The 27,960-nt window shown below is 41.3% G+C and overlaps 1 protein-coding gene across 7 annotated transcripts; it reads left to right on the forward strand.

The window, feature by feature from the left end:
- Positions 1-5,428: 5,428 nt before the first annotated feature.
- itga6a (integrin, alpha 6a) lies at positions 5,429-27,768 on the forward strand. 7 transcript variants are annotated; one of them, XM_018729583.1, is made up of 26 exons: positions 5,429-5,708; positions 16,283-16,410; positions 17,412-17,491; positions 17,612-17,873; positions 18,621-18,752; positions 19,779-19,992; positions 20,239-20,432; positions 20,542-20,636; positions 20,854-20,981; positions 21,076-21,165; positions 21,411-21,472; positions 21,560-21,729; positions 21,809-21,952; positions 22,162-22,277; positions 22,567-22,726; positions 22,822-22,905; positions 22,987-23,066; positions 23,217-23,294; positions 23,409-23,511; positions 23,667-23,843; positions 24,050-24,151; positions 24,306-24,416; positions 25,833-25,931; positions 26,112-26,237; positions 26,539-26,669; positions 27,237-27,313. In XM_018729583.1, exons 1-25 carry the CDS (start codon positions 5,521-5,523, stop codon positions 26,644-26,646), a joined length of 3,231 nt encoding a protein of 1,076 aa, XP_018585099.1. In that variant the 5' UTR covers positions 5,429-5,520; the 3' UTR covers positions 26,647-26,669; positions 27,237-27,313. The 7 variants fall into 7 exon arrangements, with proteins under 7 accessions (XP_018585099.1, XP_018585102.1, XP_018585098.1 ...); XM_018729586.1 differs by lacking the exon at positions 18,621-18,752 and adding an exon at positions 18,881-18,997; XM_018729582.2 differs by lacking the exon at positions 26,539-26,669 and having other exon boundaries at positions 27,237-27,768.
- The last annotated feature ends 192 nt before the right edge of the window (positions 27,769-27,960 follow it).

Raw genomic sequence — 27,960 nt, forward strand, 5'->3', positions numbered from 1 at the left:
CTGTTTGTTGGGGATGTAAGGTTCAATGAGTATTGCTGCTCATTGGGACTGACAGGCATGGGTGGTGGTGCGAATACTGAGAGCTATTCTCCAAAGGCCTTAAGGAGAGGTCGGGGATGGAGTGAGTAAGAGATGCGGTCGAAGCCCCGGACTGGTGTCGGTCCTCGTTTATTTCCAACTGTCTCTTAAATAGCTGAATGCTGCACCCAGTGTGTAACACAGCAGAGCCTGTTTCCAGAGCTTGTGACATTTACAGCTAATGGGAGTTCACAGAGGGAGTGCTGGTAGATGAGATTGCAGTACAGAAGCACTACGTTAGTTCAATAAATAATTTAATTGTCCTTTCCTTGCTTCAGTCAGGAGGTGCATGGGAGGTATTTCAAAAGAGACAGTAGGAAACCTATTACAGCCAGCTGTCTTGGCATAAAAGATAGTGTTGGATATTTTCTAGATATGAAGACTAGAAATTTTAAATGAAAGGATAGCTGTGACAATGCAAACTATAAGCACAGATTTTACTTATTTGGTGCATCTTTAAAGTTGCTTGATTGCTTGACATTTCAGTTGTCAGATTAATAACTGTAAAAAACTATAAAAAAAAACTAAAGAAGAATACATCTTAGGAGTACACCCTTAATTATGTCAATTGGTCTTTGTATTCTTATTTACAAAGTCCTTAATGTCTAAAATGATCATTTAAATATTACTTTAAATTGCATGAATACAGTGATTACAGCTGGATAAAATATGTTAAGGACTATGAGCATGATAATGATTGAAGATAGAATCAGTGTGCATATGGCATTCATTCTGAATAAATCTATTTCAAGGTAATTATTTATCAGTGATTCTCATAGCATAATGGATTTATTTAAGAACCTTTGGTGATGACTATTGACAGGTCCATGATGGAAATCATGCTTTCCTGACTCCTCCTTCGGATAGAGTCATCAAAAACCCCATGCTGTAAATTTATGAGCCTCTGCGCTGTGTTTCAAAAGCCTGGCTGGTTAATTGTGGACATTGGGGTCACGTGTAAGCTCTGTGGTTTTCACTGAGTAGCTGAAATGGGGACAGACGAAGCTCAAAGACACTCACAATGACTGCATTGTTTCCTGCAAATCTGGAACAACAAGGCATGGGTCAACGCAAGCTGCAAACAGTTTTTAATTAAATATCCCCCCGACCCAGCCCAAAAAGTTAAGGTGACATGTTCCATCCACCTTTTTCTGGAGAACTTTTGCAGACAATGGCAGGTGGTATATCTGAATGATATACACTGAAATTGCACATATTTTATTTAGCTATGAGACAGCAGACCTACCAGCAAACATATACAGTGTCCATGTTTAGAGTAATATGTTGGATTTATTCAAGCAGTCAGTAAAATAGGGATAGTAAGGCTTTTTAAAAATATACAGAGTCAAAGCTGTCATTTCATTTTAAGTTTCCTGAAGGGAACCAGGCCACCCGGATGGCTGTTAATCAGCAAAAAACAGTTAAGATAAGCTGAAAGACCTGGTCTCATTGGTCCAGCTCCATGTGCTCCTGTGTGACTGTAACATTGCCTTTATTTGGTGTCTAGGGTGAAATAACAGCTTCCAAGTAAATTTTTCTACAAGACAGACTTTTGCCCGCAGCTCACAGGAAAGGGTTGAAAACTAGGATATAATGTACTTTCCAAGAGACACTCACCCTGAAAATCAAGAGTTAATTGCTTTCCTCTCATGAAATGTGTGACTCATTTAACTCTTCCTCTATCCCTTTGTGCATTTAGGAAAAAATCATGGCACATTAAGAACAGGGAATGTGAACTTCCTTTCAAAATATTTCCTAAGGAGGAAGAATGTTTTGTCTTTTTACCAAAAGCAGGAAGTGGGACAGGATGAATGTCGTTTAAGGATTTCACTTGATAATTTGCAATGGCAAGATGATCTTCTCATATGCGACCACAACCTGATGTACTACATGACAGAAAACTCTTGTTAATTTGGTTTATGAGAACCACAATTTCTTCATTATGTAAGACCATTACAGTGGAGACAAGAGGAGCAGGTGTTCAGTCTATGTTCAAATAAATTTTTTATAGGGATAATCCCAATTGCTTCACTTGAGGAGTCACAAGTCATAGACATCACGTTATCAAAACACAATTTATTGCACATTTACACAGATGTTTGATATATTTTGGGCAAAATTTTATGCAGACATTTATGCTTAGTTACATAGCTTTTATACAGCTTTATAAGATAGCTCTATATAGCTCTGGAATAAAAGAAAAAAGTTTATTACACAATATACATATATTGCAGTCATTTCCATTAAATATTTTTGGATCATTTTGGCTGTTATTGTCAGTAATACATTTTCTTCAAAAAACATAAATTGATACAATTAATACTATTTTCAGGCATGATAGGTGAAATAAAATATGTTTCAGTGAAAGCTAGAGTTATGGATTTTATTTTTGTGAGAATGGGTTGGGCAGTAATTTAGGGTAATATTTTCAAAACTATTTGTTTATGTAAAGGAAGGTGTTTTGTCAACAGAGTATTTTGTAAATCAACAGCAGCTATTTCACAGATGCACTTTTCACAAATTAAACAATCCGGGCCACTGAAATTTTTCTCATCCATTTAAGTTTAAGATAGAATAGTATAAAATACCTTTTGCTCTTTAGAATACAGATGTTACTGTAGCTTTGGTTTATGTCCACTGGAGCTTTTTTCCGTATTAAGCAAAGACAAGTCCTTGAAACAACATGATGTCACTATGCTGGGATTTCTTAGACAGTGCTAAATTACCACCCCTGCAAAATATTGTTACCTTTGGTGTTGTATTATCTACCTGTGTGTATTTCTAATACTTTGGTATACGGTTCTGTTGGTTTCAGCCCATCGCCAAATGTATTTTACTGTTATAAAAATTTTCTTGTTTTTCAAGAACATTTATCATTTGGTTTATACAAATTAGCATGTTCATTGTACTGTTCACCTGATTGCAAGTCATACAGGGACCACTCCATAACGCAATAACTTGAATTTGGTTTTAAAAAAGATGTTTTCCTGGCCATATTCACTCAGCACTGGCCACTTTTAACTCACCATTTTAGAGTGTACATTAACTTATTTCAAGAGCAAAAATAATATGAATGGAAGCTGTTGTTGCCAAGGCTACCTCTGTTGCAGCTTTGAATGCAGCACTTTTATATTTGGGTTAAAGGAGGAGGAAAATGACCTTCAGCCATGCTTACTTCATAAGGGCTGAAATCAGATTAGTTGCTGACTAGAAGACATTGTCCTTAGTCAGCCTGTTCATGGCTTTGGGGAGAGACTGGAGTTCAGAATCTCTGCTTTAAGTTTATAAGTGAAGCTGCTAAGTGATTAGTGACAGAAAATTCTACTGAAACTGCTTGTGGAATAATTTAAGGACTGAAACAAAACTTGGTACAATAGCAATGAGTTGAATAATTTATTCACCTGTGAAACTACTATTCCTATGGACTCATATAAGAGACATCAGGTGAGGAACATGGAAACACTTCTCAAACTCTTCTGATTTAATGCCTTTTAAGGGTACTTTGGGTCTAGGCATGGCAGATTAGCAGCACAATGGAACAGGGCACTGACTATGCAAGTCAATGTGTCTGTCCTATCCAGCTTTTGTCTGCCCGGATTTGGGAGGTTCATTTGTCCACCTGATTAGGTTCACAGTTGACTTGCTGACCATCCGAGATGCAGCCATTACAGTTATTGTCCATGCAGCCAGAAGCACCAGCACTGCCCGCTATTGTAACTGAAGAATTCAGTTTAAGACATAGGCATCTTCTATTGTTCATGTGCACAAGCTTTGTACACGTTCTTTTCCATCTATGCATGACTTGAAGCTATTTTTTTTTAGAAAAAAGATATTGGAGAATAGCTACAATAAATCTTCTTTGTAATAGGGTTATACAAGTATGTACCTTAAATGTCATATAGACAGCTTCTATTTGTTCCATTTACAATGTATTTGCGCGTGATAACAGGAATCAAGCAAACATGCCAAAATGTGTGACCTTGGACTCAACTGAAAATACCAAACAATAAAGCTGACTCATTTGCCCTTCAGGATGTTGATGCATTTGTGAGTTGATAGAAAACTCGTCACACGTCAATAAATTTGAGATATGTGCAATAATGTTGAAGACAATGACACCTATGACTGATCTGGCTGGCAACCAGAACGTCTTCATTGTAACATTTCTCCTGCCACCATTCCCATATTTTTATTTCTCAGTAGAATGTTTGCTACAAATTATCATAGTAAATAATGGAAAGTTTCGTAATCCTTGCAAGCAATTTTCCTTTGAAAATATGAAAAGTAAACGAGGTATTACAAAGATTCTGAATATTCAGTCTGTAACTTCACAGGTCCCTTGTGCCACTGGATTCATTGAAGAAGGTGCCTTTTTGGTTGGAGAAACACAGGGTCTGCAACCTTCCAGCATCCATGTTTGACTTCTATAGCCAGTCTGATGTATATTTCTTATTAACTTTGGCCTTTAGCCATAGTGCAAAGGTTTCATAGATATTGGCCAATCTCTTCTATAATTCTAAGTACTGTCAATAGGATCACACACACACACACACACACACACACACACACACACACACACACACACACACACACACACACACAGAGTCCGAAACCCAGCAACACAGGGCGCAAGGCTGGAGGGGATACACCCAGGATGGGACACCAGTCCGTCACAAGGCACCCCAAGCAGGACTTGAACCCTAGACTCGCCAGAGAGCAGGCACAGGCCAAACCCGCTGTGCCACCATGCCCATGCCACTGGGTCCTGCTCTCCGGTGGGTCTGGGGTTCGAGTCCTGCTTGGGATGCCTTGCGATGGACTGGTGTCCCGTCCTGGGTGTGTCCCCTCCCGGGTGTGTCCCTCCAGCCCTTCACCCTGCCTTGCCAGGTTAGGCTCCGGCTACCTGCGACCCCGTATATGGGACAAGTGTTTTGGATGATGTGTGTGATGATGATTGAACTGCATAAATTTAAAAAATAATTTGTATTTTGCAAATAATAATATAACAGATGTTCTGGGAAAGTAGACAGAGCCATGGTTAGGGTAGCCACATTCAGTGAAGGGTGCTGGTTTGAATCTTTTTGCTGCTGTAGCACCCTAGATCATGGTACCTACCCTGAATGAATGCAGTGGGAAAACCTGCTGTGTAAAATGGTTAAATCAATGTAATTTTGACTACGTAAAACTGCAAGTCACTTTTTGAAAAAGGAGTCAGCTAAGCAAAGGTAAGTAGTAACGGTGTTAAGAGAGAATGTTGAGAACTCGGTGCAGAAGCAGTCCTGTGATCAGGCCGCGGCTACAGCGCGCGCCGACTGGTGACGTAACACGGTGGGGGGGGGGGTCTGCCAGACAGACTCGCGCTCTCTACCACATCTGCCAGAGCAGTCACGCTGTTCGCAGGGAAAGCCGCATCAAAAGGGGCAGAAACGACCGACTGAGCACATGTTCAACGACATGACCCTTCCGTGGAAAGCGATTTTTACCGGGATCTTGTGTCTAACTCAATTCACACGCATCTCAGCCTTTAACCTTGATGCCCACAATGTCCTCAGGAAGGACGGAGAAGCCGGCACTTTGTTCGGCTTTTCTGTCGCCTTGCACAGGCAACTGAAGCCGGCTGACAGAAGAATGTAAGTAACCTTCGGCTTAGTTTTTGTCAAGACTTTGCTGTTCAAGACTTTGTGGTTTTCGTTTCCTCCTGCGCTGTTCGAGCTCCGGCAGTAACAGGTTTGCCATCACGATCATGCGAGACGACACGGCGACAGGTTCTTTTCGAACTCCACCGGCGTACACTCTCGTCTAGTCAGTGTTAACATAACTCAACATTAACTAGCTCTTTTTCCTCCTCCCTTTTTTATAACTAAAATAGATTAGACTTTTTTTCCTTCATGTATATTTAGCGGAAATCAGGTTTCGTGTCCTTTATTAACTTCATAATCAAGTTCACAATTTTTTTTTTGACGGCGCAGTCTCTGCTCCGTCAGTGCTCCCCGAGACGGAACGCGAAGGCGCGGTTTACGCGAACCTCAGAATTCATCATGCCAGCAGCAGCAGTTAGTGAAACGAGCTGCTTCTTCGGCAGCTGTGACATTGTTGGAGACCCCCGGCGGCGCTCCCCCCCCCCTCGCGGCGTCTCGAGGTGAACTTTCGGGAATGCTGAGCGCGAGCATCAAGTGCAACAATAACGTATTGATATGCATCTCGCGGGAGCGCGGGTCACGCGTGGGAAGGGGTGAAGTCATTGTGCTCCCCGTGCCCTTTTGACGAGCTCCTCGGAACGGCCTCGGGGCAATGAATGTGCCTCCAACTCCTTTTTCTCGCGCGCCATTTTTTTTTTTTTTTTTTTTTTTTTTTTTGAGTTGCGACGAGCCGAGGGCCGCGCGACTCGGGATCGGATGTGGCTCGTGACTGCGCTCGATTGATTGATGAGCGCCTTGCTGCCGTTTTATAGCGAAATTGAACCCAGGTTTCACACCTGCGTTGTTCACTGCTGTTAAGAAATCCCTCGACTTCTTACAAAGTCTGACTTCATTCATTGCACCTGCCTCGAAGCTGGGCCTTCCAACCAACCCCCCCCCCTTCATCATTCATGGCCTCCGCACTGCATATTTAAAACTCAGTGTGGGAACAGAAGTTCAAGTGATTGATTTGTGCAGTATGAATGCTGATCTTTAATCGGCGTGCCTTCATCATCAGTGCGGCCCTTTTCCATCCTTCGCGATGCAGACGGGCTGCAGTCCAGTGGGGTATGAACTTGTCAGTAGGGGAACAAAATATAACTGCAGGTGTACTTAATGAAGTTATAGACAAACACGGGGGGGTGTACAATCCCGACATTTGGCTGCGGCGGCACTGATGTCCTGAACCTTCTTGCCCAAAGCTCTCCATGGTCCCACCTTTTCAGTTGCTTCATGTGATGCAGCTGCAAGTGCTTGCGCATAATTACAGCAGTGCCCCCCCCCCCCCTTTATAATGAGCTGCAAAAGTTTAGTGTGCTTTTATGACTTCCAGGAGCTGAGTTCAGGAGTTAAAAATCTATATGACCTTTATCCTTGATGCTGGCTCTTATTTTGAAAATTTAGTTTGAAATAAATCAGTCTGAAAGGAGAGTTTTCTGTGTTTGCACAGTACTGGGAGAGGGAGGCTTTGGTGTCTGTGACTAACTGGTTTAGTGTGTGAGTGTAAGGAGGGGGGGTTCTTCAGACGGCACACGGTGGCTTTCCGTTCACGCAGCTGCGTATGCTTCGAAAACACGTTGTATGGCCGCGATGCAGATGTATGTCCTGTCCAACCTCAGAGGAAATCCCTCAGCGCCGGTTCGAAGAGACGCGCAGTTGGTCTCTCAGTAGTGTATATAGAATTAGCTGGTGTTTAGAATGACTATTGTCAGAAAAGGGATGTAGCATCCTTCACAGGGGCTAGGTTTCTTACATCATCATCCTGAGCAGGAAACTCTAGTTTTCACACATTACGTTTATTTATTTAGCAGACACTTTTCTCCAAAGCGACTTCCAACAAACACCGTGTAGTGTTATCAGCCCACAAACCTTCTTCACCAAGGTGACTTGCTGGATACACTACTTACAAAGGGTCACTCATCCATACATCAGTGAAACACACTCTCTCTGCCACTCACACACTATGGGGGAACCTGAACAGCATGTCTTTGGAGTGTGGGAGGAAACCAGAGCACTCAGAGGAAACCCACACAGACATGGGGAGAACATGCAAACTGCACACAGACTGAGCAGGGATTGAACCCACCTCCTCCTGCACCACCCACCCACTCTAAGGCAGCAGTGCTACTCGCTGTGCCGCCATGCCACGCAACTTGCTCTTTGCTTTTGGAGAAATAGCCCAGGCAATGAAAGCAGTGCTTTGTCACACTACGGTGTCTCTGAGCCACAGGTGGATTCTCTCAACTGTAGGGGGTCTGAGGTGTCTAGAGAATGTCAGTATCCTAAAGACAAAACATCACTTTAATGTCAAGGGGCAGATTTTAGTTGGTCGCGGCCAGATGGTGCACAAGGAGGCTGCACATTGCAGGTTCATAGTGCTGGTCTGTGTGGAACTTTTGTCGGCATTCTGAACTCGCCAAGATTTCTTAGTGTAGGTTTTTTTCTCCCTTTTTCCAGAGAAATGAGACTACAACGCTTTCATACAGTTCGTTGTTGAAACTTGTTCATGCCGTTGAAAGCAGATAAAGAGGACAAAGTATTACGTTACCACTTTGTCAAGACCCTTGGCAAATGCTGTGGTCCACAGAGGATCGAGTATTTCTGGCTAATTTGTTCACAAAGGTGTGCTGTGAAAAAGATGTGCAGCTCTTTGAATTATTCTGGAATTTTACAGCAATGGTGGCGGAACCTCCACTTGCTAGAAGTAGGGAAAAGAGAAAAAACGGGAGGTAAGGTGATCTTGCCTTGCACTGAATTAAACAACACCCTTCAGTTATTGCATTGAGACGCTGACTATTCCTGCCTTTAAAGGTCAGAAAAAATGTATTTGGCTACATAGTAAATTTAATGTACATAACCTAACACTTGGTAAAACCTATTAGTTACTTTTTTTCTTCAAAAAAGTTTATGAATTGTGAAATGTTTTCCATCTAGTAACCATGAAGCTTGAGAATATCACAGAACTTCAGTTTGAAAACATAATTAAGATGTGATTTAAAGACTAGGATAGCAAAAGCCTTTAATTAAACAGTCTATTTCTTTGAATTTTGCCTTGGGTGCTTCGGAAATTCTGGAACGTAATGTGACATTAGGATACTTTTAAAAGATAAATTAGAGATAGCAGGCTACCTGAGCTCGAAATTAGGTAAACAATTTAGTGTCCTATAACCTTCTTAAATGGAATGCTCATGGAAACATGGGAAAGTGATTCACTGTTTACTGACCTGGAAATGCTGAAAAAACCAAGTGAAAGTAGTGACACATTGTTTCAGGCATAGTTAATAATCACCTGTGCGTTCTCTTTGACCTACTCTGGTGGACATTAACCAGGATGGAACTGCCAAGTGCACTACTTCCTGTGGTGGGGTGTACAAAACCTTCTTTTTGGGTCCATTGGAGAAACGTGTAGCCTGTGGGTACAGTAGAAGGTGTAAGATGCCTTAGGTACCTTGAGACCAGTCCTTTTTGTCAGTAAGTCCTCTAAATTTCATAAAATTTTTTATGAGAAGAATAACTGAAGATTATTTTGCCATAAATAGTTGTAGGAGCTGATCAGACAGAAGAGAACTTTTTGCGGGAGAAGACCTACGTGATGGTAATTAGATGATTTTCCTCACCTGTTGTTGGCACAGCTGGCATCACAGTAAGGTCTTCAAGCATTTGGCAAGGAAGGATAACTAAAAAAAAAAAAAAAAAAAAAAGTTCAAGATATGTAGTTCGATATTAAGGGTGCTCTCTCTCCTGCTTTTTCATTTTATGAGTGGTCACAGTCAATGAAATGTAGACTTTTGGTTGATTTTCTTTGATCTCTTGAAGCTGCACATTAGCATAACCATGAAAGCCCTTCAGCAAAGCCACCAGTGATAAGCCAAGCTCACCCTGAAGGTCTCTCTCCAGCTGCAGGTTGCCTGTGTTTGCACTGTGCTGAACTGTTAGCCCAGCATAACAGCTGCAAGGGTTCCCTGAATGCACGGTCACAGACAAGCAGGGCACATCTGGGGGTGGTGGGGGTGGTGGGGGAGGGGCACAGCCAGTGCCCATCCGGCCTGTGATTCACTGCAAGTCACTGAGTAATCTGGAGCACGTCGTTGTCTCTCTTGTACTTTGCTGCTGTTGTTGCTGGTAGTTGCCAGGTGAGTGCTCACCTGGGATATGACCTCTGACTCTGAATGCCCGTGACAAGCACTGTCTGCTTTGCACGACTGTATGGTACTCCATCGTGCCCTTTTCCAATGAACTTTGTTGAGGATAGCCGAGTGATAATGGCACAACGCTGCCGGTGTTTACTTCTCTAGACGAAGTGCGGCTGACTGGGACTACTGTTTGAACTTTTTCAGGTTACTTCTGCTTTGACTTTGGTTGATGAAGTAATTATGCAGTTATGCTGCTTGAAAATACCTCTCTGTTGATATGTAAAACCTTGGTTTTCAGTCCCGGCCTTGACGGACTATAATGTGTGCTTGTGTTTATTGTGACCGAGTACTTAAATCACTTAATTGAATAACTTTCCCCAATAAGCAGCTTTTGTTACTGGGGTTGTTGGTTATTTCAAGACAGATCTAAAATTAAAATTTATTGAATAATGTCCCGGAGGGGGGTGCGGTGGCGCAGTGGGTTGGACCACGGTCCTGCTCTCCGGTGGGTCTGGGGTTCGAGTCCCGCTTGGGGTGCCTTGCGACGGACTGGCGTCCCGTCCTGGGTGTGTCCCCTTCCCCCTCCGGCCTTACGCCATGTGTTGCCGGGTAGGCTCCGGTTCCCCGTGACCCCATATGGGACAAGCGGTTCTGAAAATGTGTGTGTGTGTGTGTGTGTGTGTGTGAATAATGTCCATAACTTTTATACCAAGGACTGATTACATGTAGTATATTACCCATTTAAAATGATTAAATTACACTCACATTTTTTTTAAAGGGGGCGCAGTGGCGCAGCAGGTCCTGCTGTCCGATGGGTCTGGGGTTTGAGTCCTGCTTGGGGTGCCTTGTGATGGACTGGTGTCCTGTCCTGGGTGTGACCCCTCCAGCCTTACGCCCTGTGTTGCTGGGTTAGAATCCGGTTCACCGCGACCCTGCTTGGGACAAGCGGTTTCTGTGTGTGTGTGTGTGTGTGTGTGTGTGTGTGTGTGTGTGTGTGTGTGTAAGTAAGTAAGTAAGTAAGTAAGTAATTTTCTTTACTTATTTCATGACATGCATTTCTTAATTATGAAATGTGCTTTCTGTTTTTCGTGCTCTGTGTCTCTGTGAAGCTTTGAAGCAACCTGTTTGCAAAAATCCACTCAGCTAAATTCATTAGGCATGATTCCATCATCTTAGTTAACATCTTGGAATTTCTTGTGATTTGTCAGTACCACATTGGAATGCAGTCCCTTTCAAACAGCAATATTCAGATATACTGTGCACAAACCCATGACGTTTTTCAGTCTTGAGTTGTGAAAGTTTGGTCTTTTCACAAGACAGGATTCAGTTTTAGCTGGACAGACCATTTGTTTTAATAGATACGTGTTTAGAAAGGTTCATACTGGAGTTGTGGAGAGAACCCAGAGAGAGCTATTTTGAGCATGGTCTGATTTTGCAGGACTGAATAACATTAATTAGTGTCCTGGGTAGTGAAAAATCACAGTGAAGTAGTGTTTCTGTATCTATAATGTAATGATGGCCTTATCAAAGGCTCTGGAGTGGTGGTCTTGGGTGGACACATGATTGCAGAAGGTAGCCAAGTCTTACAGAGGAAGTGATCAGGCCCTAAACGTATTCATGTCTTACTTTCATCTTGGACAAACAGTACTCATTTGGTTTTATGTGTGTTGACTCTTTATCCTCAGGGGTCAACAGGGCCCACGGATTTGTTGACCAAGCTCAGATAAATTGACTGAATAGATTTCCACAGGAAAGCAGCTTTTGCAGCAGAGTGACTATAGACAAGAAAGATGGGTTTTCTCTCTCCATAATGAAAGGTTTGTTTCTGTCACTGTGGCACGCACACGGCAAAGCTTCTTCACGTTCACTTCCTAAATTCTACAACTGCTGTTGCAAAGCTATGTTTAGGATCTTAACTCGTGAACAGAACTGTAATGCTAGAGCTCTTCGGAATTTTTTCTTTTCCCTTTTCAGTATGCACAACACCATGTGATATCAGTTAAAATGGAAAGTTCTTTATAAAGTGCATTAGTACTCAGTGTTGCACCATGTACGGATTGGAGGAAACACTTAAATATGTGTGTCCACTAGAGTGGGGAAAAAAAAATGAATGGCTATATCTCAGGAGAATATGCATGGTCCTTGCAAAAAAAAAAAAATCAGTGCTACATTTGATGATTTAAATGTTAAATTGAACAGTAATAGTTGATGTCTAGCTTTAATTGAGGGAAACTGATTTTTTTTCAGAAAAGCTATAATTACTGTTACTGCTTCTTCTGAATAATTTCAGAGTGCTTCTGTACAAGGAGGGTAAATGGGACATTAGCTGCCCTTTGAAAGTAGGGTTAAAAGACATTGCCACTAAATGCTAGAAGATCAATATAGTACACAAAGCCTGGGAATGAGTGTTTTCAAATACTGCTGTGCTAAACCTACACTGTAAATGGGTTTGCAAGGAGGGAGAGCGAAGATGGGGGGGGGGGGTTATCTTTTGGCATTCTGTGGCCATCCTACCCCTGCAGAGCCCTGGGGTAATAAATGCTTGCTTGAAACTTTTTTTATCCAAGGATTAATAGCAGGTTTACAGCAAGGTTGTCGAAATTAAGATACTGAAATACGAAAAGAAGGATGCATGCTTCAGTGCACATTGAAATGACCATTTTGCAGATGTTCTTTTTAAATAACATTTTAAATAACAAGATGCCACTCCAAAGGCTTTCTGTTTCTTGGACATGTTCTGTAAATAGTTGAACCAGCAAACAGTTTGATCTGATGGGCTGTCATGTTAAAGGAAATATGTAAATGCCTTGGCTGTTCCAAAATTTGTAGGTGTTATGATGAAGTGATTAATTTCTTTGAAACATTTCCATGTTTCAGCTTTAATCTGTATTTGAGTGATAGTTCTAGAGATGTTTACAGTATACAACAGAAGTGAGTACACCCCTGTGCAATATCACTTAAATGTCAGATTCAAAATTGTATCACCTCTCAATAACTGCATTATTTCTAAGTTGAACAGTAGGGTATTTGCTCTTATGTAAAATTAAAAACTAACAGCTTAGATTTACTATATTAAAAATACAGGCCCCACAGTAGAAACTCAGTGCAACAAAAGTCAGTACACCTTTCATTACTGAGGTTCAAATCCTTTATTTCCCGTGTCCACCTTTATTTTTGATGACACTCAATTCTCCTCGGCATGGAGGATACCAGCATTGCACAAATTTCTGTAGGGATGTTCAGCCATTCTTCACAGACAATTTTTTTTCGGATGCTCTTTGCTTGAGGGGTTGTGTTGCTCTACCTTTGTCTTTAAAATACCCCAAAGGTGTTCTTTTCAATTCAAGGCAGGCAACATACTTGGCTGGGTCATATTTTTCAGTTTTTTCTTCTTTAGAAACTCTTGTGTGATTTTTGGCGGTGTGCTTTGGATCATTATCACGCTGGAATATTCCTCTTCGGCCAAGCTTCTGGACGCTGGGAGTCATCTTATCGGCCAGTATTTTGGTATATTCACAGGCATTCGTGGTGCCATCTACGTCATCTCCCCAGCACCTTTTGCACTCATGCAGCCCCATATCATCACACTCCCACCTCCGTGCTTCACTGTCAGGACTATGCATTCACTGTGGTAGTCCTGGTCAGGTTCACTCCAAACATGCTGGACCCCAAACAAATTTGTCTTGGTCTCATCTGACCAAAGAATGTGCTCCCAGTATTCATCAGGCTTCTTAGAATCAGAATGAGGTTTTATTTGCCACGTGTGCTGATGCACACAAGGAATTTGCTTTGGTGCTTTCAGTATTACAGACAATAAGACAAGACAGACAGCTGACACAGAATAAATAAATAAATAGCATATTTACAGAGTAAATGGAATAAATACAAAAAAAGTAAATTACAAAAGTGATGGGATATATTGTACTGATAGGAGACCTATAGAGGAGTGTAACTGTTCCTGAGGGGGAAAAAAAAACTGTTCTTGTGGACAGTGCTCTGTAACACCTTCCAGAGGGGAAGAGTGTGAAGAGTTTGTGCCCGCGTTGTGTGGGATCCGTGATTATTTTGCTCGCCCGCTTCCTCGTTCTGGTCTTGTGCAAGACCTGAAGGGTAGGAAGGGGTGCACCAATGATCCTCTCAGCTGTCTTGACTGCCCTTTGCAGCCTAATCCTGTCCGATTTGGTAGCCGAGCCAAACCAGACAGTTATGAGCTTATGTTCTTCGGCAAAGTTTAATCTTGCAGTTTTGCGCCGAAGTGCAAGCAAGAGTTTTTGTAGGATGCCGTCCATAGAGGTTGACGTTATACAATGTCCTTTGCACTGTCTGAGCTGTCACAGAAACTCTGATTTCCACTGACAACCCCATGCCAAATTTGAAGCACTTGCACAGTCTAGCTCTGAAAAAACAGACGGGCAAGTAGCACACCGTCCTTGGCGTCATTTTAGGAGGACGGCTACCGCGGCTCTGATTAGTGGTACTATGGCTCGTTCTGTACCTCCTGATTACTGCTGCAACTGTGTTTCAACTGATTTTTAGTTGGCTGCCGATCTTCCTGTATCCATCTTTGTGAAGTCTCAGTCAGATTTTTCAGTTCCTCTCGCAATTCTTTTCCATATAGACATGCAGACAGAGACAGCCCGTAGGTCAAAAATTGAGAAAATTCTCATGTTCACAGGAGAGGAGGATTGAGTCTGTCATCAAAAATAAAGGTAGACACATGTATTGAAAAAATAAAAGATGTGAATCTTACTAATGAAAGGTGTTGTCTTGTTCTGGGAAATGTCAAATTGTATCTAATGTACCATGATTCTGTAAGCATTGTTATCTATCTTTTTTTAAATCTGTTAATCATAGCTCCTATAAAGGGAATGGGTGGGATAGAAAGGGCTGTTAAATTTATTTGCAAATATAATAATGATAGTTGAGTGATATATACCATTTCGTGGCATCTAGCACTTGTCAGTACACTTAGGTCTTCAGTGTTGTGCAAGTCATTTCTCCTCTCTCATAGTCAATTTAGAAACATAGGATATAGCCTTATTATTCTGTTGGCACAGTAGCAGTTTATAACTTTCCCAACATGTAATGAAAGTATTATAATAATTTTGTAATCATTATTGCCTCATGAAGGGGGCTGTCACACTTTTTCCATTTTTAGAGTGGTGTCTGTCATTGTATGATTAAGTGATCTGAAGGGCTTGTTCCTTTGTAGTAAGCAACAGGTCCTACGTGCCCAGGCCCCCTCCTGCGCCTGTGACATTGAACGCTTTTGGCCTGGTCCTATGTGTCTGCTCTGCAGTCCTCAGCCCACTGAAGAACAGCGTACGGGTGCTGTATGGCAGCAACTTTCCACGGAAAGAGGCCCTCTTGTCCAGGCCCACAAAGGGAGCTTGTGTGCCAAGCTCTTTGGAGTGCCAGCATGAATGTTATCGCTGAAGCAGCCAATTCAAACGCAAAAAAGAGCTCTTTCACACCGCCGAATCAAATGAAGCTGGCATATCAGTGCGGTACAGCGACCTGGTTTTCTTTGAATTTCACCCCCAAGGGCAAGCATTCTCCTTTCATGGTTCAAACGAATGTCATGAAAGTATTCGAAAAAAGGTACCCGTGCTTTGGGGTTTTGTCAAAAAATAACTTTTTAGCTGGAATCCAGTGCATTATTTATGACATTGCAATAATTATCACTGTTAAGTGTGATATGGCCCGAGTCCTTCAGTTGTTGTAAGCTGACAGGTCTGTGTGTGTGTTTTGCCTGAGGTTTGTCATATTTAGTACTGAAAAAATGGAAGATGTGCTCAACTGTAGATGAAATAGGATAAAGATGAAATACAGAATAAAGACCCTGGGTGCTCAAATCCCCCAGTTGTATGTAATTTTTAGAGCAAAGATGGGAGAGCACATTTGAGCTTGCTGAAAAACATGTTGGGACCCTTTTTCGGGTCTCAAAAAATGAAAAGGTTTTTCGCTTGGCTCCAGTGTGTTCCCCAATCTTTGCTCTAAATGTTACATAATTAAATATTGAAATCCAGTGTTATCTTCACCACACACGTTTCACAAATTTCAGGCTCTCATTATAGTGTCATTGATATTTTGTATTCACACACACTTCCCAGTATACAATTTGTCAATGCCCTCATGTCACTTTAATTATGTCAGTGCTCTCGTATCTTTAAATGTAGTTTGTTTTGTTTTTTTTTTTTTGTGTCTGTTAAACTTAAATATGTTCCTTCATGTATATACAACACTGTTCTGAAAATCTGGCATTGATGCCACTGTGGCTTGCATCAGTAAAATGACTGTATCGAGGCGCTGGGCATAGACTGACGCTTTTTCAAATGTTGTTAGTAGTACAGTGATGTGACTGGTTTGAAACCTAATCAATTCCTTTTCCAGGCTGCTCATTGGAGCTCCTCGTGCCAAGGCCTTGTCCAATCAGGGAGCCAACATAACAGGAGGCCTCTACAGCTGTGAAATCACTGCCCTGTCCAATGACTGCAAGCGCATTGTTTTTGACAATGAAGGTGAGCATTCCTTCATTTACATTTACATTTATTCATTTAGCAGATGCTTTTGTCCAAAGCGACATACTGTACATCTCAGGAAAAGTACAATTTATGCATTACATTAAGAGAAAGCCACATAGCTGCAGAAATGTGACTCTCAAGTAAACCTAGTTTGTTAAACTTCAATGCAGTTTCTGCTTTTCCAAGTCATATATGGCCATCTATGGCCTGCCTTAGTGTGCTTGTTCCTCTTACAGTCTTACGTAATCATATATTTAACTATTGTGAGAATACTTAGTTTTTATCGTGTTTTGCATTGTGAATTTTTTTTAAGTGTACCCTATATAGGCTTATTTTTTTTACTGTGAAATACAACAGTGATGCATCGAGTAGTGCTGCTGCCTAAGAGCGCCTGTTTGGTGTGAAAGAATGTGGGTTCGATCCCCGCTCAGTCTGTGTTGAATTTGCGTGTTATCCCTGTATCTGCATGGGTTTCCTCTGGGTTCTGTGGTTTCCTCCTACAGTCCAGTGGCATGCAGTTCAGGTGAACTGATACCTATAAATTGCCCTTAGTGTGTGGTTGGGTGAGTAACTGTGTGTGATTAGCTAACCTGTGATGGGCTGGTGTCCTGTCCACGGTGTGCCCCTTGTGCCCAGTGCTTCTGGGATCGGCTCTGGATCACTATGACCCTCCTCAGGACAGCTGGTTATTGAAATTGGATAGATTTAAAGTGCAAGCTGCTTTCAATAGTATTCTATAACATAAAATTTATTATTATTGTTGTTGTTTTGCTTGCTATCTTAAAAACATAAATTTGTTTATATAGCTTGGCTTTCTGAAGCGCGTCAGGATAAACACCATGTTCAGTGATAAAACAGTTATTCTCATGGAGGTCATGAATTGATATTGAATATGTCAGTTGTTCCCTGAATCTCTTGATCGAAATGACTGCTTGTTGTTAATAAGAAAACCTTTATTTTATTTATAACTCATCTTCATCACTGATGAATGAAAACAGTGGATATGAAATCTGAGTACAAAGAGGACCAGTGGATGGGTGTGACGGTGGACAGTCAGGGACCAGGAGGCAAGATTGTGGTGAGAAGTGACTGAAAAACTTTTATCTCTGGGGAGAAATCTGAGACTGGGAGAGGTTGTTCTTTGGACTATTCCTCATCTCCATTGCTTCTATTCCACTACACCGGCTGGTTGCTGCAGACCTGCGCACATCGCTACCAGAGGCGGCTTTTTGTAAACACGCCCCAGGAGTCCCGGGACATCACAGGCCGCTGCTACGTCCTCAGTGAGGACTTGAGCATCGACGCCTTGTCTGATGAGGATGGGGGCAACTGGAAGTTCTGTGAAGGACGAGCGCGGGGTCATGAGCGCTTTGGGTCCTGCCAGCAGGGCCTTTCAGCCACCTTCACCAAGGATTACCATTATGTGGTGTTTGGAGCTCCTGGTGCCTACAACTGGAAAGGTATTGCTGTCCAGCAGTGACTCGTTGGCAACACATTACTATATCTTTTTAGCACAGATATGTGAATATAACTGTGCATTACCTAATTAAATAACTATTCAGCACTCTGTGTCATCTTGTTGAGAAGAACACTGTATAAAAATGAACCAAATTAGAATATTATAATTTAGATTGTGACATCCGAGGGGTTTTAAAGTTATGCTGTCTAGTGTTCAGGAAAGCATTTCTCATTCACATTGTCATGATTCACATTGCTTCTACAAATCATAAACCCATGCATAGTTTCTAAAGTTATTTTTTGTTATATGTATGCGGCATGCGTGCATAGCACACAGTGAAACTCGCACTTGCATGTCTCCTATGAATCATGATGGTAGTAAACACAGACAGCCAACAAGTGGCAATAAATAGACTCGCACCATAGGTACAGACAGTATGCAATAAATACAGACATGATTAATAGCCATTTCACAATATAGTTTTGTAAGATTAGTGGACACTCATGCCTTAAGATTTACCTGTTAGTATTTGCAGCTTTTTGATGGTATCATTTCAGACACTTACTGTATATGTGTTATTTATGTTCTATGTTATATGTTACATCATTCTAAATCGTTTAGTTTCTTCATGCATTTGGGGTCGAACATTGTTTTGTGTCACTTGGCCATCTGGTCATCATTTTCTTATGTTAGTACCTTCCACTGCCATAACCATAACCATCTCCATCATCCATTTTCACTGCTCCAGGCATTGTGCGAATAGAGCAAAAGAACAACACTCTGTTGGACCAAGGAATTTATGATGATGGCCCGTATGAAGTCGGGGATGAAAGTCAGTTGAATCCTGATCTAGTGCCAGTTCCTGCTAACAGTTACTTAGGTAGGTCTGTGCCTAAAGCAGAGGACAGCTCATGAGGAAGGTGAAGCTCTTGCTCAAAACTACCCTGCCCCTGCTTTCGTTCTGTCTGTCTGTCTCTTTACAGCAGGAACTGTGTCTTGTGTGTCCAGGTGTGCTGTTTATGACGACTCTGTCCGATGCCAGCCCTGATCAGTTTGTGTACAAGTCCTATCCTCTGCAGGTTAACTTGGAGAAAGCTCTAGATGTGGTGGCCAATAGCTATTTAGGTTTGTGATGTCACAGGTGTCCAGAATCCATGTCCCAACCCATATCCTTCCTGTGATAGTTCTCACGTGTGGTTCTTTATTTAGGCCTCGTGCTGAAGGTGGTGAGTAAAACTGCCTGTCTTTAACTCCCCTAGTTCTGTTTTTTCTGCTCACTGACCAAGTGCTGTCAGCCACAGGGTGTGAGAGACTCACATATTCTTTCAAAACCCATGTAATTTTTCACCCTTTAGATAAGCCATGCCCTGTGTAGAGTTACTATGCTAGTGTTTTATTTTAATCAAAAAAAAATTACATGATAACATAGCAATAAATCCTGTTAGCTGTGTCTTGAGAAAAAAACAAAATCACATTTGGAGCACTGGATATTTTAAAGGTATGCAGTTTCCCCCCATTGGCACCTGGCTCATCTACATTTGAATGCAGTCCATGTTTCTTGTATTATCACTGTGTTTGTGTTCTTCAGTACTCGTGTACTTCAGCGTACTCTGTTCTGACTGGCCAGAAATCTACTGATCGTAATTTGAGTGCCTGCTATATGCTCCATATGCATGCTCTGTGTGGTATTGTACGTGTGGATGATTTAAACATTTAAAATTTACTGGTAAACTTTTTTTTTTTTTTTTGACAGCATTCATCAGTTCCTTGTTAAGATGCATAACTGTTTTGCCCCTGTTTTTAGTTTTCACCACATCCACTGAAGTGATCATTGTCATTAAATCAGTCTGTATTTCTATTTCACATCATCAGACATTAATCTGAATTCTCTGACTACATCTGGTAGGTTTCTCTCTGGACACGGGATACAACATCACAAAGAAGGGTCAGCTGACCGTAGTGTCTGGGGCCCCCAGAGCCAATCACAGTGGTGCCGTGGTCCTGTTCAAGAAAGAGGTGACAGTATCCAACATGCTGTCTGCAGAGTACATCCTCGAAGGACCAGGGCTCGCGTCCTCCTTTGGCTATGATGTAGCAGTGGTCGACCTCAACAAAGACGGGTTTGTGGTCCACGATTTGTGTTTCTACAGCTTCACTGGCCACTTACCCTGCTGATTTACAGCTTCTCACTTCAATGACATGGATTGCAGTGTGCAGCTGCTGCGGATACTAGGGTGTGCTTAAAAGCAGGCATGTATTTACTACTGACAGGGACTCCAGAGACTGTAGTGATTTCTAGATTTTAGGAACAATGTAACAGGTTTTTCTTAAACCTTACTAAATACTGGATTGAACTTGTTTTGCAGGTGGCAGGATATTGTGGTGGGAGCCCCTCAGTTTTTTTTGAAAGATGGGGAGATTGGGGGGGCAGTGTACGTCTACATCAACCAAATGGGAAAATGGGACCAGGTAAACCCCATCCAGCTCAATGGCTCCAAAGACTCTATGTTTGGACTGGCGGTGGAGAACATCGGCGATATCAACCAGGACTCGTTCAGTGGTGGGACTCTTGGGTTTCCTTCACTCAGTTGTAAACGCAGGGCAGATTGGCGCTTTCAGAATGATTGGAAATGAGCTACGTCACAACACAAGCTGTATGTCTTTGACAGACATTGCTGTCGGCGCACCCTACGATGAGGGTGGAGCAGGAAGAGTGTATATTTACCATGGTTCTGTCAGCGGAATTCTCACAAAACCAGCACAGGTAGCTGAAATTGAACTTGGAACTATGCCTTCACAGCATGTAGGACTAGAACTAATGGAGTAGCAGAATTTCATGGCATTATTGCACTTAACTAAATCAGTGACATAAATGGGAAGATGATATGCTCAGTGTTTACATTCAACATTACCATGTGTGTGACAAGGAGTCCACTGTAAAATATTGTGTGAACTCTTATTGTTGTTCAAATTCATTTCAGATCCTTAAAGGAGTAGATCTTAATATCAAGCTATTTGGATATTCTTTGTCGGGAAACATGGATCTGGACAGAAACTCCTATCCTGACCTTGCTGTTGGGTCTCTTTCTGATGCAGTGTTTGTGTATAGGTAAAGTACATTTTAAAAAAAAAAAAAAAAAAGTCATTTAATATGATTCACCATGCTTGTTTGAACCAATTCATGACAGTTGTTGATCTTACAGGTCAAGACCAGTTATTAGTATCAAGAAGGATGTAAAGATTATACCTAAGCAAATTGACTTGACAAAGAAAACATGTGGGAACAATATATGGTAAGATGTTGCAATTACACCATTTCTCAGATATGCTCAGAATGTGACTGTAAAGATCTCAGTTGCTTAATATTCATTTGTTTTAATTGTTACTGATGTTGTATTTGTTTTTCTTGCCTTATGCCTGTGTTAAAACGCTCTGTGTCACTTCGGGAGAAGAGTGCTCTATAAAACAAATTGAATTGAATTATTGTTTTTGTCGATGCTAATTGTATATTTTTGTAAATTTTTTGTCTTTTTAATAGCCTGACTGTAGAAGCGTGTTTCACATATACAGAAAATTCCAAATCCTACAGTCCTAAACTAAGTAAGTGAATTGTTGACCTTGTTGTATCAGTGAACGCCTGACTGGATGAATCGAGGTGCTGATGGGTTTGTTTTTTTTCCTCAATAGCCATTGCTTACTTGTTGGAGGCAGAATCTGAGCGGAGGAAGCTGGGCATGCCCTCTAGGGTAACGTTCCTAACGAAGTCACGCACCGATCAGGACTTCCAGTCCAGTGGAACCCTGGAGCTTCAGCGACCGAACAAGAAATTGTGCACCACTGCCCAGCTTCGACTTCAGGTGCTCTCAATTCCACCTTTGTTTTGGAAATATTCTCATCCATGACATTTTTAACCATTTTTTTCCTGCTGTTATTCAGGACAATATCAAAGACAAGCTGCGCAGCATTCCTGTGGAATTGTCAGTGTCCATCCAAGGCACTAGGCGCAAGAAGAGGCAGAGCTCCCTTCCTGATCTGGTTCCCATTCTTAACTCTAACCAGCCCAACAAGGTCGGCACTGAGGTAACCATGACAACAGGTTGTAGCTCTCTTTCCCTTGGGCATTCATTTTAGTCTAAAAGCCGTATGAGTATATTTTCACTTATTGTTTATAGATGGTAAAAGATTATTGCCACATACAGAGCACTTAGTGTTTCCTATAGTTAAAATCTGTTGATATTTTCCGGTTAAATTAACCTTTAAGCGGGTTAAGGTTGTGAACTCTTTCACAGGTCAACTTTTTGAAAGAAGGGTGTGGAATTGACAATATCTGCCAAAGTAACTTGGAGGTGGAGTACAAGTTCTGCTACAGGGAACCCAACCAAGATGTTTTTCCAGCTTTACCAAGGTAAATGTCTCATCTAAACGATGTATTTTTACTTACAACACAGTCTGATTTGTTTTGTACATCTGAAGAAGGGCAACATGTTGCTTAGTGGTTAAGGACAGAGGATAGTAAGCTGTAGGTCGGTTATTTGTGTCTCAGTAGGAGCCCTGCTGCAGAACCCTTGAACAGATTAATTGTACCGTATGAGTAAAATGGTACTTGTCAATAAGTAAAACTTTATACTGTCTCAGGGAAGCCAAGAAACAATAAATATATCCAGCTCAGGAGATGGCACTGACTTTGTTTGCAGTGAGAATGGGATGCCAGTGATATCGCTTAGTGACCAAAAGGACATTGCTTTGGAAGTGACTGTGAAGAACATGAACGGAGATGATGCTCACGAGGCCAGACTTGTGGCGCAGTTCCCCAGTTCCCTGTCCTTCTCAGCATTTCGCTTTCTGAAGACTGGAGTGAGTCTGGTGTTCCAGCCTGTATGCAATAACTTGGCACCTTTCAACCTGCTGTTGGTCATGTGCTGTAAATGTGCTCACTTGTCCCTTTGTAGGACAAACATGTGATCTGTGTTGCCAATCAAAACGGATCACAGGCAGACTGCGATCTGGGAAATCCATTCAAAAGAAACTCGGAGGCAAGTCTTTGTGTTTTCTTTATAGTTCTGTTTTTATTTTTACTACCTAGGAGTAAATTTGACATGGCAGTTCCTTTTCAGACTACCTTCTACATAATATTGAGCACTGCTGGCATTTCTCTGAATACAACAGAGGTTGACATTGGCCTTCAGCTCGAAACGTGAGTTTTTCTTTCTTTAGATCTAGCTGGTGTGTAACATAGGCTGTGAATTGTGTTCATAGAAAAGATAATCTCGTATATGTTGGAAATAAATGTAAATTCAAATTTTCTTTAATGGCGAGTTTTTTTTTTTTTTTTTTTGTCTGATAGGACCAGTGAGCAGGAGAACTTGAGTCTGGTGAAAGCGAAAGCTAAAGTAGTAATTGAGCTGCTGCTGTCAGTCACAGGGTAGGAATATCTGACACCTTCATTTTCAGACCAGATTCCATATGCTGTAGAAACTTGGCTTTTCTATACTTTTGCATTACAGATCATCTTAAAAAGGTGTTTGACTCTCCTCAGGGTAGCCAAACCCTCCCAGGTCTTCTTTGGAGGGGATGTGAAAGGAGAAAGTGCCATGAAGTCTGAGGAGGAGATTGGGAGTTTGATAAATTATGAATTCAGGGTAACTGCCTTTTGAAATCCAAGCAGTACATGTGTTCTGTGCTTGACGAGCATAATGACACTTTGAAGGGGAAAAAACTGTATGTTACATTTTTGATAAATTAATGCAAATGTGATTCAGTTTTTTTGATGAAATGCTAATTTTTGTTGACTTAGATAATCAATCTGGGCAAGCCACTAAAGTCATTTGGCACAGCCTCCTTGAATATCCAGTGGCCCAAGGAGAACGCTGTTGGAAAATGGTTGCTGTACCTGGTGCGCATCAGCACCAGTGGCTTGGAAGAAATCCCCTGCTACCCAGAAAGTGAAATCGGCTCAGTGCAGCACATCAAGGTACCGCTGCTTACATATCACCAATTCTTGATGTTAAAATACAGAGAAAAAAGAGAACTGAATAATGAATGTTTGGCTCGTGGAGCGGTGGTTCTAATTACACCACTTGGTTAACTGTTGTCTGCCTGTTTGTCTGCCATGGGCTTGGGTTTTCTCAAGGAAATGGTTTATGTTCAGCTCTTAATTACTGAGTATTTTTGCTTCAGGAGTCCAGCATGTCTAGACGAAAACGTGAAGCAGAAGAAGAAAAAGGTTCGCAACAAAGGAAACCTTCTCTTTCAACAGACAAAAGAAAGTACAAAACTCTGGTAAATCGAGTTACTGCTGTCCTTGACGCTTCAGGCTGTGTGCTTTTAACTATGAGATTTTGCATAATAAATTAAAAAAAAAAAAAAAAAAAAAGAGTCCTCATGGTCATTTGAAATGATAGTTTTTTTTTTTTTTTTTTTTCTTTTCCTGCAGTCCTGTAACAATGGGGCAAGATGTGTGGAAATAAAATGCCCCCTACAGGGCTTGGACAGTAACGCAGTCATCGTTCTGCGGTCTCGGCTCTGGAACAGCACCTTCCTTGAGGTATGACATTTTCTCAGGCATCAGAGGCTGCACGTGCTATTTCTGTGGCTTCCGATTCACTCATGGTTTTAGATACCATTATTAATTACATGTAAAAAGCCAGATTTCTGCATGTAATTGGTGTGTTCTTCTGAAATCTTAATTTATCTGTCGTAGTTTTCGTATTTGGGGCGGCGCGGTGGCGCAGTGGGTTGGACCGGGTCCTGCTCTCCAGTGGGTCTGGGGTTCAAGTCCCACTTGGGGTGCCTTGTGATGGACTGGCGTCCCGTCCTGGGTGTGTCCCCACCCGGCCTTACGCCCTGTGTTGCCGGGTAGGCTCCGGTTCCCCGCGACCCTGTATGGGACAAGCGGTTCCGAAAGTGTGTGTGTGTGTGTGTGTGTGTGTGTGTGTGTGTGTGTGAGTTGTCATATTTTTAGTTTCAAACATAATGTCTTCGAATGTATCCAGCAGAGCATTTTTAAACAATTTAACACTTACTGTACATACTGGCCCCTGGGACTGGAAGGCTGTTTTTGGTGCTTTTGCTCACAACTCTAGTCATAATTAATGAGTAGCAGTTGGAGGTGTCCCTGATTTACTGACTGGTTAGGTTTTCTAAATATCTTTTATAGATTTATAATAAATAAAATTGCTCAGCTAGACTTTTAAATATTATTTACTGTCAAACTAAATTTAAACAAACATTAGCATAAGTGAAAATCTTGTTTCTGCGAACTCCTAATCAATCCCATTGGTTCACCAAGTTAATCCAATAAGCATATACATTTTATAGTCACTTTCGGTTTTCATTAGGTCCCGAAGGTAACACAAGCTGTAAAAATTGATGTGGAATTTCAGTTAAGGTAGTACCACACTCCTATTAAGTTTTGGATTATTTACATATCTTCATTTAGCTGGTACTTTTCTAAACATAGCAATTTACTGTCTTAAGCTATCTACAATTATTAGATCTACCATTAATAGAGCTGGAAAATTTTACTGGAGCAGTGTAAGGTTAATACCTTATTCCAGGGTACTACAGTTAGAACCAGGATTTGAACTGCAACCTTTGGGTTCAAAGGCAGCAGCTCTAGCCACTATGGTACCAGCTGCCACAATACTTTACTGCCATCTGTCTGCACAGGGGGTAAATGCAGGTCATTTTCATTCCACTACATACAGAAATTTTGGATAATTCTATAATTAATAAAATATGAAATCATTTAATAGAAAATGTTTTTTGAAAAATGTCTTTGAATATCCCGAAGAGCAAGTGAATGAGAGAGTTTCCTATGGGCACCTTCTGAATACATCACTGAAGTTTGAGACAAAAGTAGAACTCTTTTTATCTTTTTCTCTGTACAGTATTAAATGTTTCATTTAAAATTGTTAAGCACACTTATACTGGTTGGTTCTTCTCTCTTGGCACCCTTTAGGACTATGTTTCTTTTAGCTACCTTGACATCTTGGTGAAAGCCTCACTAACCTTAGATGCCTCAGCCAAGAACATGCTTCTAAAGAATGCTGAGACCCAGGTAAGTCGCCACTGTCTTGTGAAGGGCCTCTGGTTTCTGCTTTAGCAGATTTCCAGCAATACGACGGATTCTTTGTTGTAATCTGCACCAGTTTGCTTTAAAGCGCTTGTAATTATGATTGTTGTTACTCTATTAGAATTGCAGAGTAAACGTTAATGCCAAATATATGTTGTTGTCTAGGTAAGAGTAACAGTGTTTCCAGAGAAGACAGTGGCTCAGTATGGTGGTGTTCCCTGGTGGATAATCCTTGTGGCCATTCTGGCTGGTATCCTCATGCTGGCACTTCTGGTGTTTCTGCTCTGGAAGGTAAACAGCGAGAACAGTGATTGTCTTTGCTGTAGTTTGTGTATTTGGTCTGATTATGTATCTAATCGTACTGTTTCCCACAGGAATGATTATAATGTCACTGATGTGAATTTATTACAAAGATATGTACGTTAATGTACCAAAAAAAGGAAACATTTATTTTCTGGGTGGGTAAAATGTGCCTTAATTTGTGTTACAATAACCAACCACATTTGAAGAAGTCCCAAGGGACAGTGGTGTTCAATCGCATGAATTGCGCCCAAGTGTATTCACAGTGACCCACCAACTCGCTTCCTTCTAGTGCGGCTTCTTCAAGAGGGCCAAAAAAGATGAATTTGATGCGGCGTATCACAGAGCTGAGATCCATGTTCAGCCGTCTGACAAAGAGAAACTCACAACAGAGGCATAGTGCCTTCTACACTTGGTGTCCTGGTAAAAATCACACGCAGAGAGTCCACGTGGAGCACAAGTTCTAATAACTAATTCTGTTCCGTTTAAGGCAATGCTTCCTTGCTATATGTTTTCCAATGGACTGTGCTAATAAAATGTTCATATACATGAGAATGTACTCTAAAAATCTTTGTTCAATTCTGCAATGACTGCTCTAAAAATCTGGTTTGGGATTAACTGTAATTAAGCTGTATATGGACATTGCTTGTAAGCATTAAACCTTTTTAACATTGCAGCTTCCGGCTTTCCAACTCGGTATGCATCAGACTTCTGCAAAATTTTAGTGTGCAATTTCTCTCTAACTTTTGTTGTTTTTAACTATGACTTGTTCTTGTAGGTTACTGCTTTGCCAGGCTGCCTGGATATTTTTGCTGTTTGTTTGTTTATTTATCCTTTTCCCAAGCATGCTTACAGAGATTCCTTCCAGCTGTTTCCTTCAGGTTCTTCCCTTCTTGTTCCCACACTTGAATTGTAAATGTTTAATTGAAATACACAAGTATTTAAGAGTTTTGTAAACTTTTTTTTTTTTTTTTTTTCCCTTTTCCTCAGTGTGGATTCTTCAAACGCTCAAAGTACGATGACAGCGTCCCAAGATACCATGCCATACGGATAAAGAAAGAGGAACGTCAGTTTAAAGACGGGAAAGCAAAATTCGACAGTCTTGAGAAAAAGCAATGGATGACAACATGGAACGAGAACGAGAGCTATTCATAAGATTGACAGTCTGAATGATGCAGGAAGCAACAGGCAGTGGATGCTTGTCAGACTAAGATATTTTTTATTTTGCACAATCTAAACATTCAACTGTACAAACTAAAGAAAGGAAAGACTCTCACATTGTTGCTCACAATATACTTGCTTAGGGCTGTCATGTGGTGAGGGTAAATGTTCTTTTAGTCAGCAGGTTTAAGATGATAAAGAACAAAGAACAAGGCTTTACATCTTCACATTTGCATCTGGGATTTTCCTCCTAATGTGGCTTGAATTCGTATTTTCAGTCTCATGTTTCTTCCCGCCTTTTAGTACATTTATTTTTAAATGCACAGACTGAAAAGATTTATGTTTTGTATATATTTAAATATTTTAGTACAACTTTATATTTATTTCTCTCATAGAATTAATTTTACATACTTTTTTGGCCAAAGATTCCAGAGATTGCCGAAGGAACAACTTTCTGGTACCAGGGTGCCAGTAGAATCTTATGGGTTGCTCCAGACAGGATTTACTTCACTGTAGGTTTTTCAGCAATGATTGTGAATGTTATCTTTTTTTG

The sequence above is a fragment of the Scleropages formosus genome, chromosome 12 (assembly GCF_900964775.1).
Source record: "Scleropages formosus chromosome 12, fSclFor1.1, whole genome shotgun sequence".
Taxonomy (NCBI): domain Eukaryota; kingdom Metazoa; phylum Chordata; class Actinopteri; order Osteoglossiformes; family Osteoglossidae; genus Scleropages; species Scleropages formosus.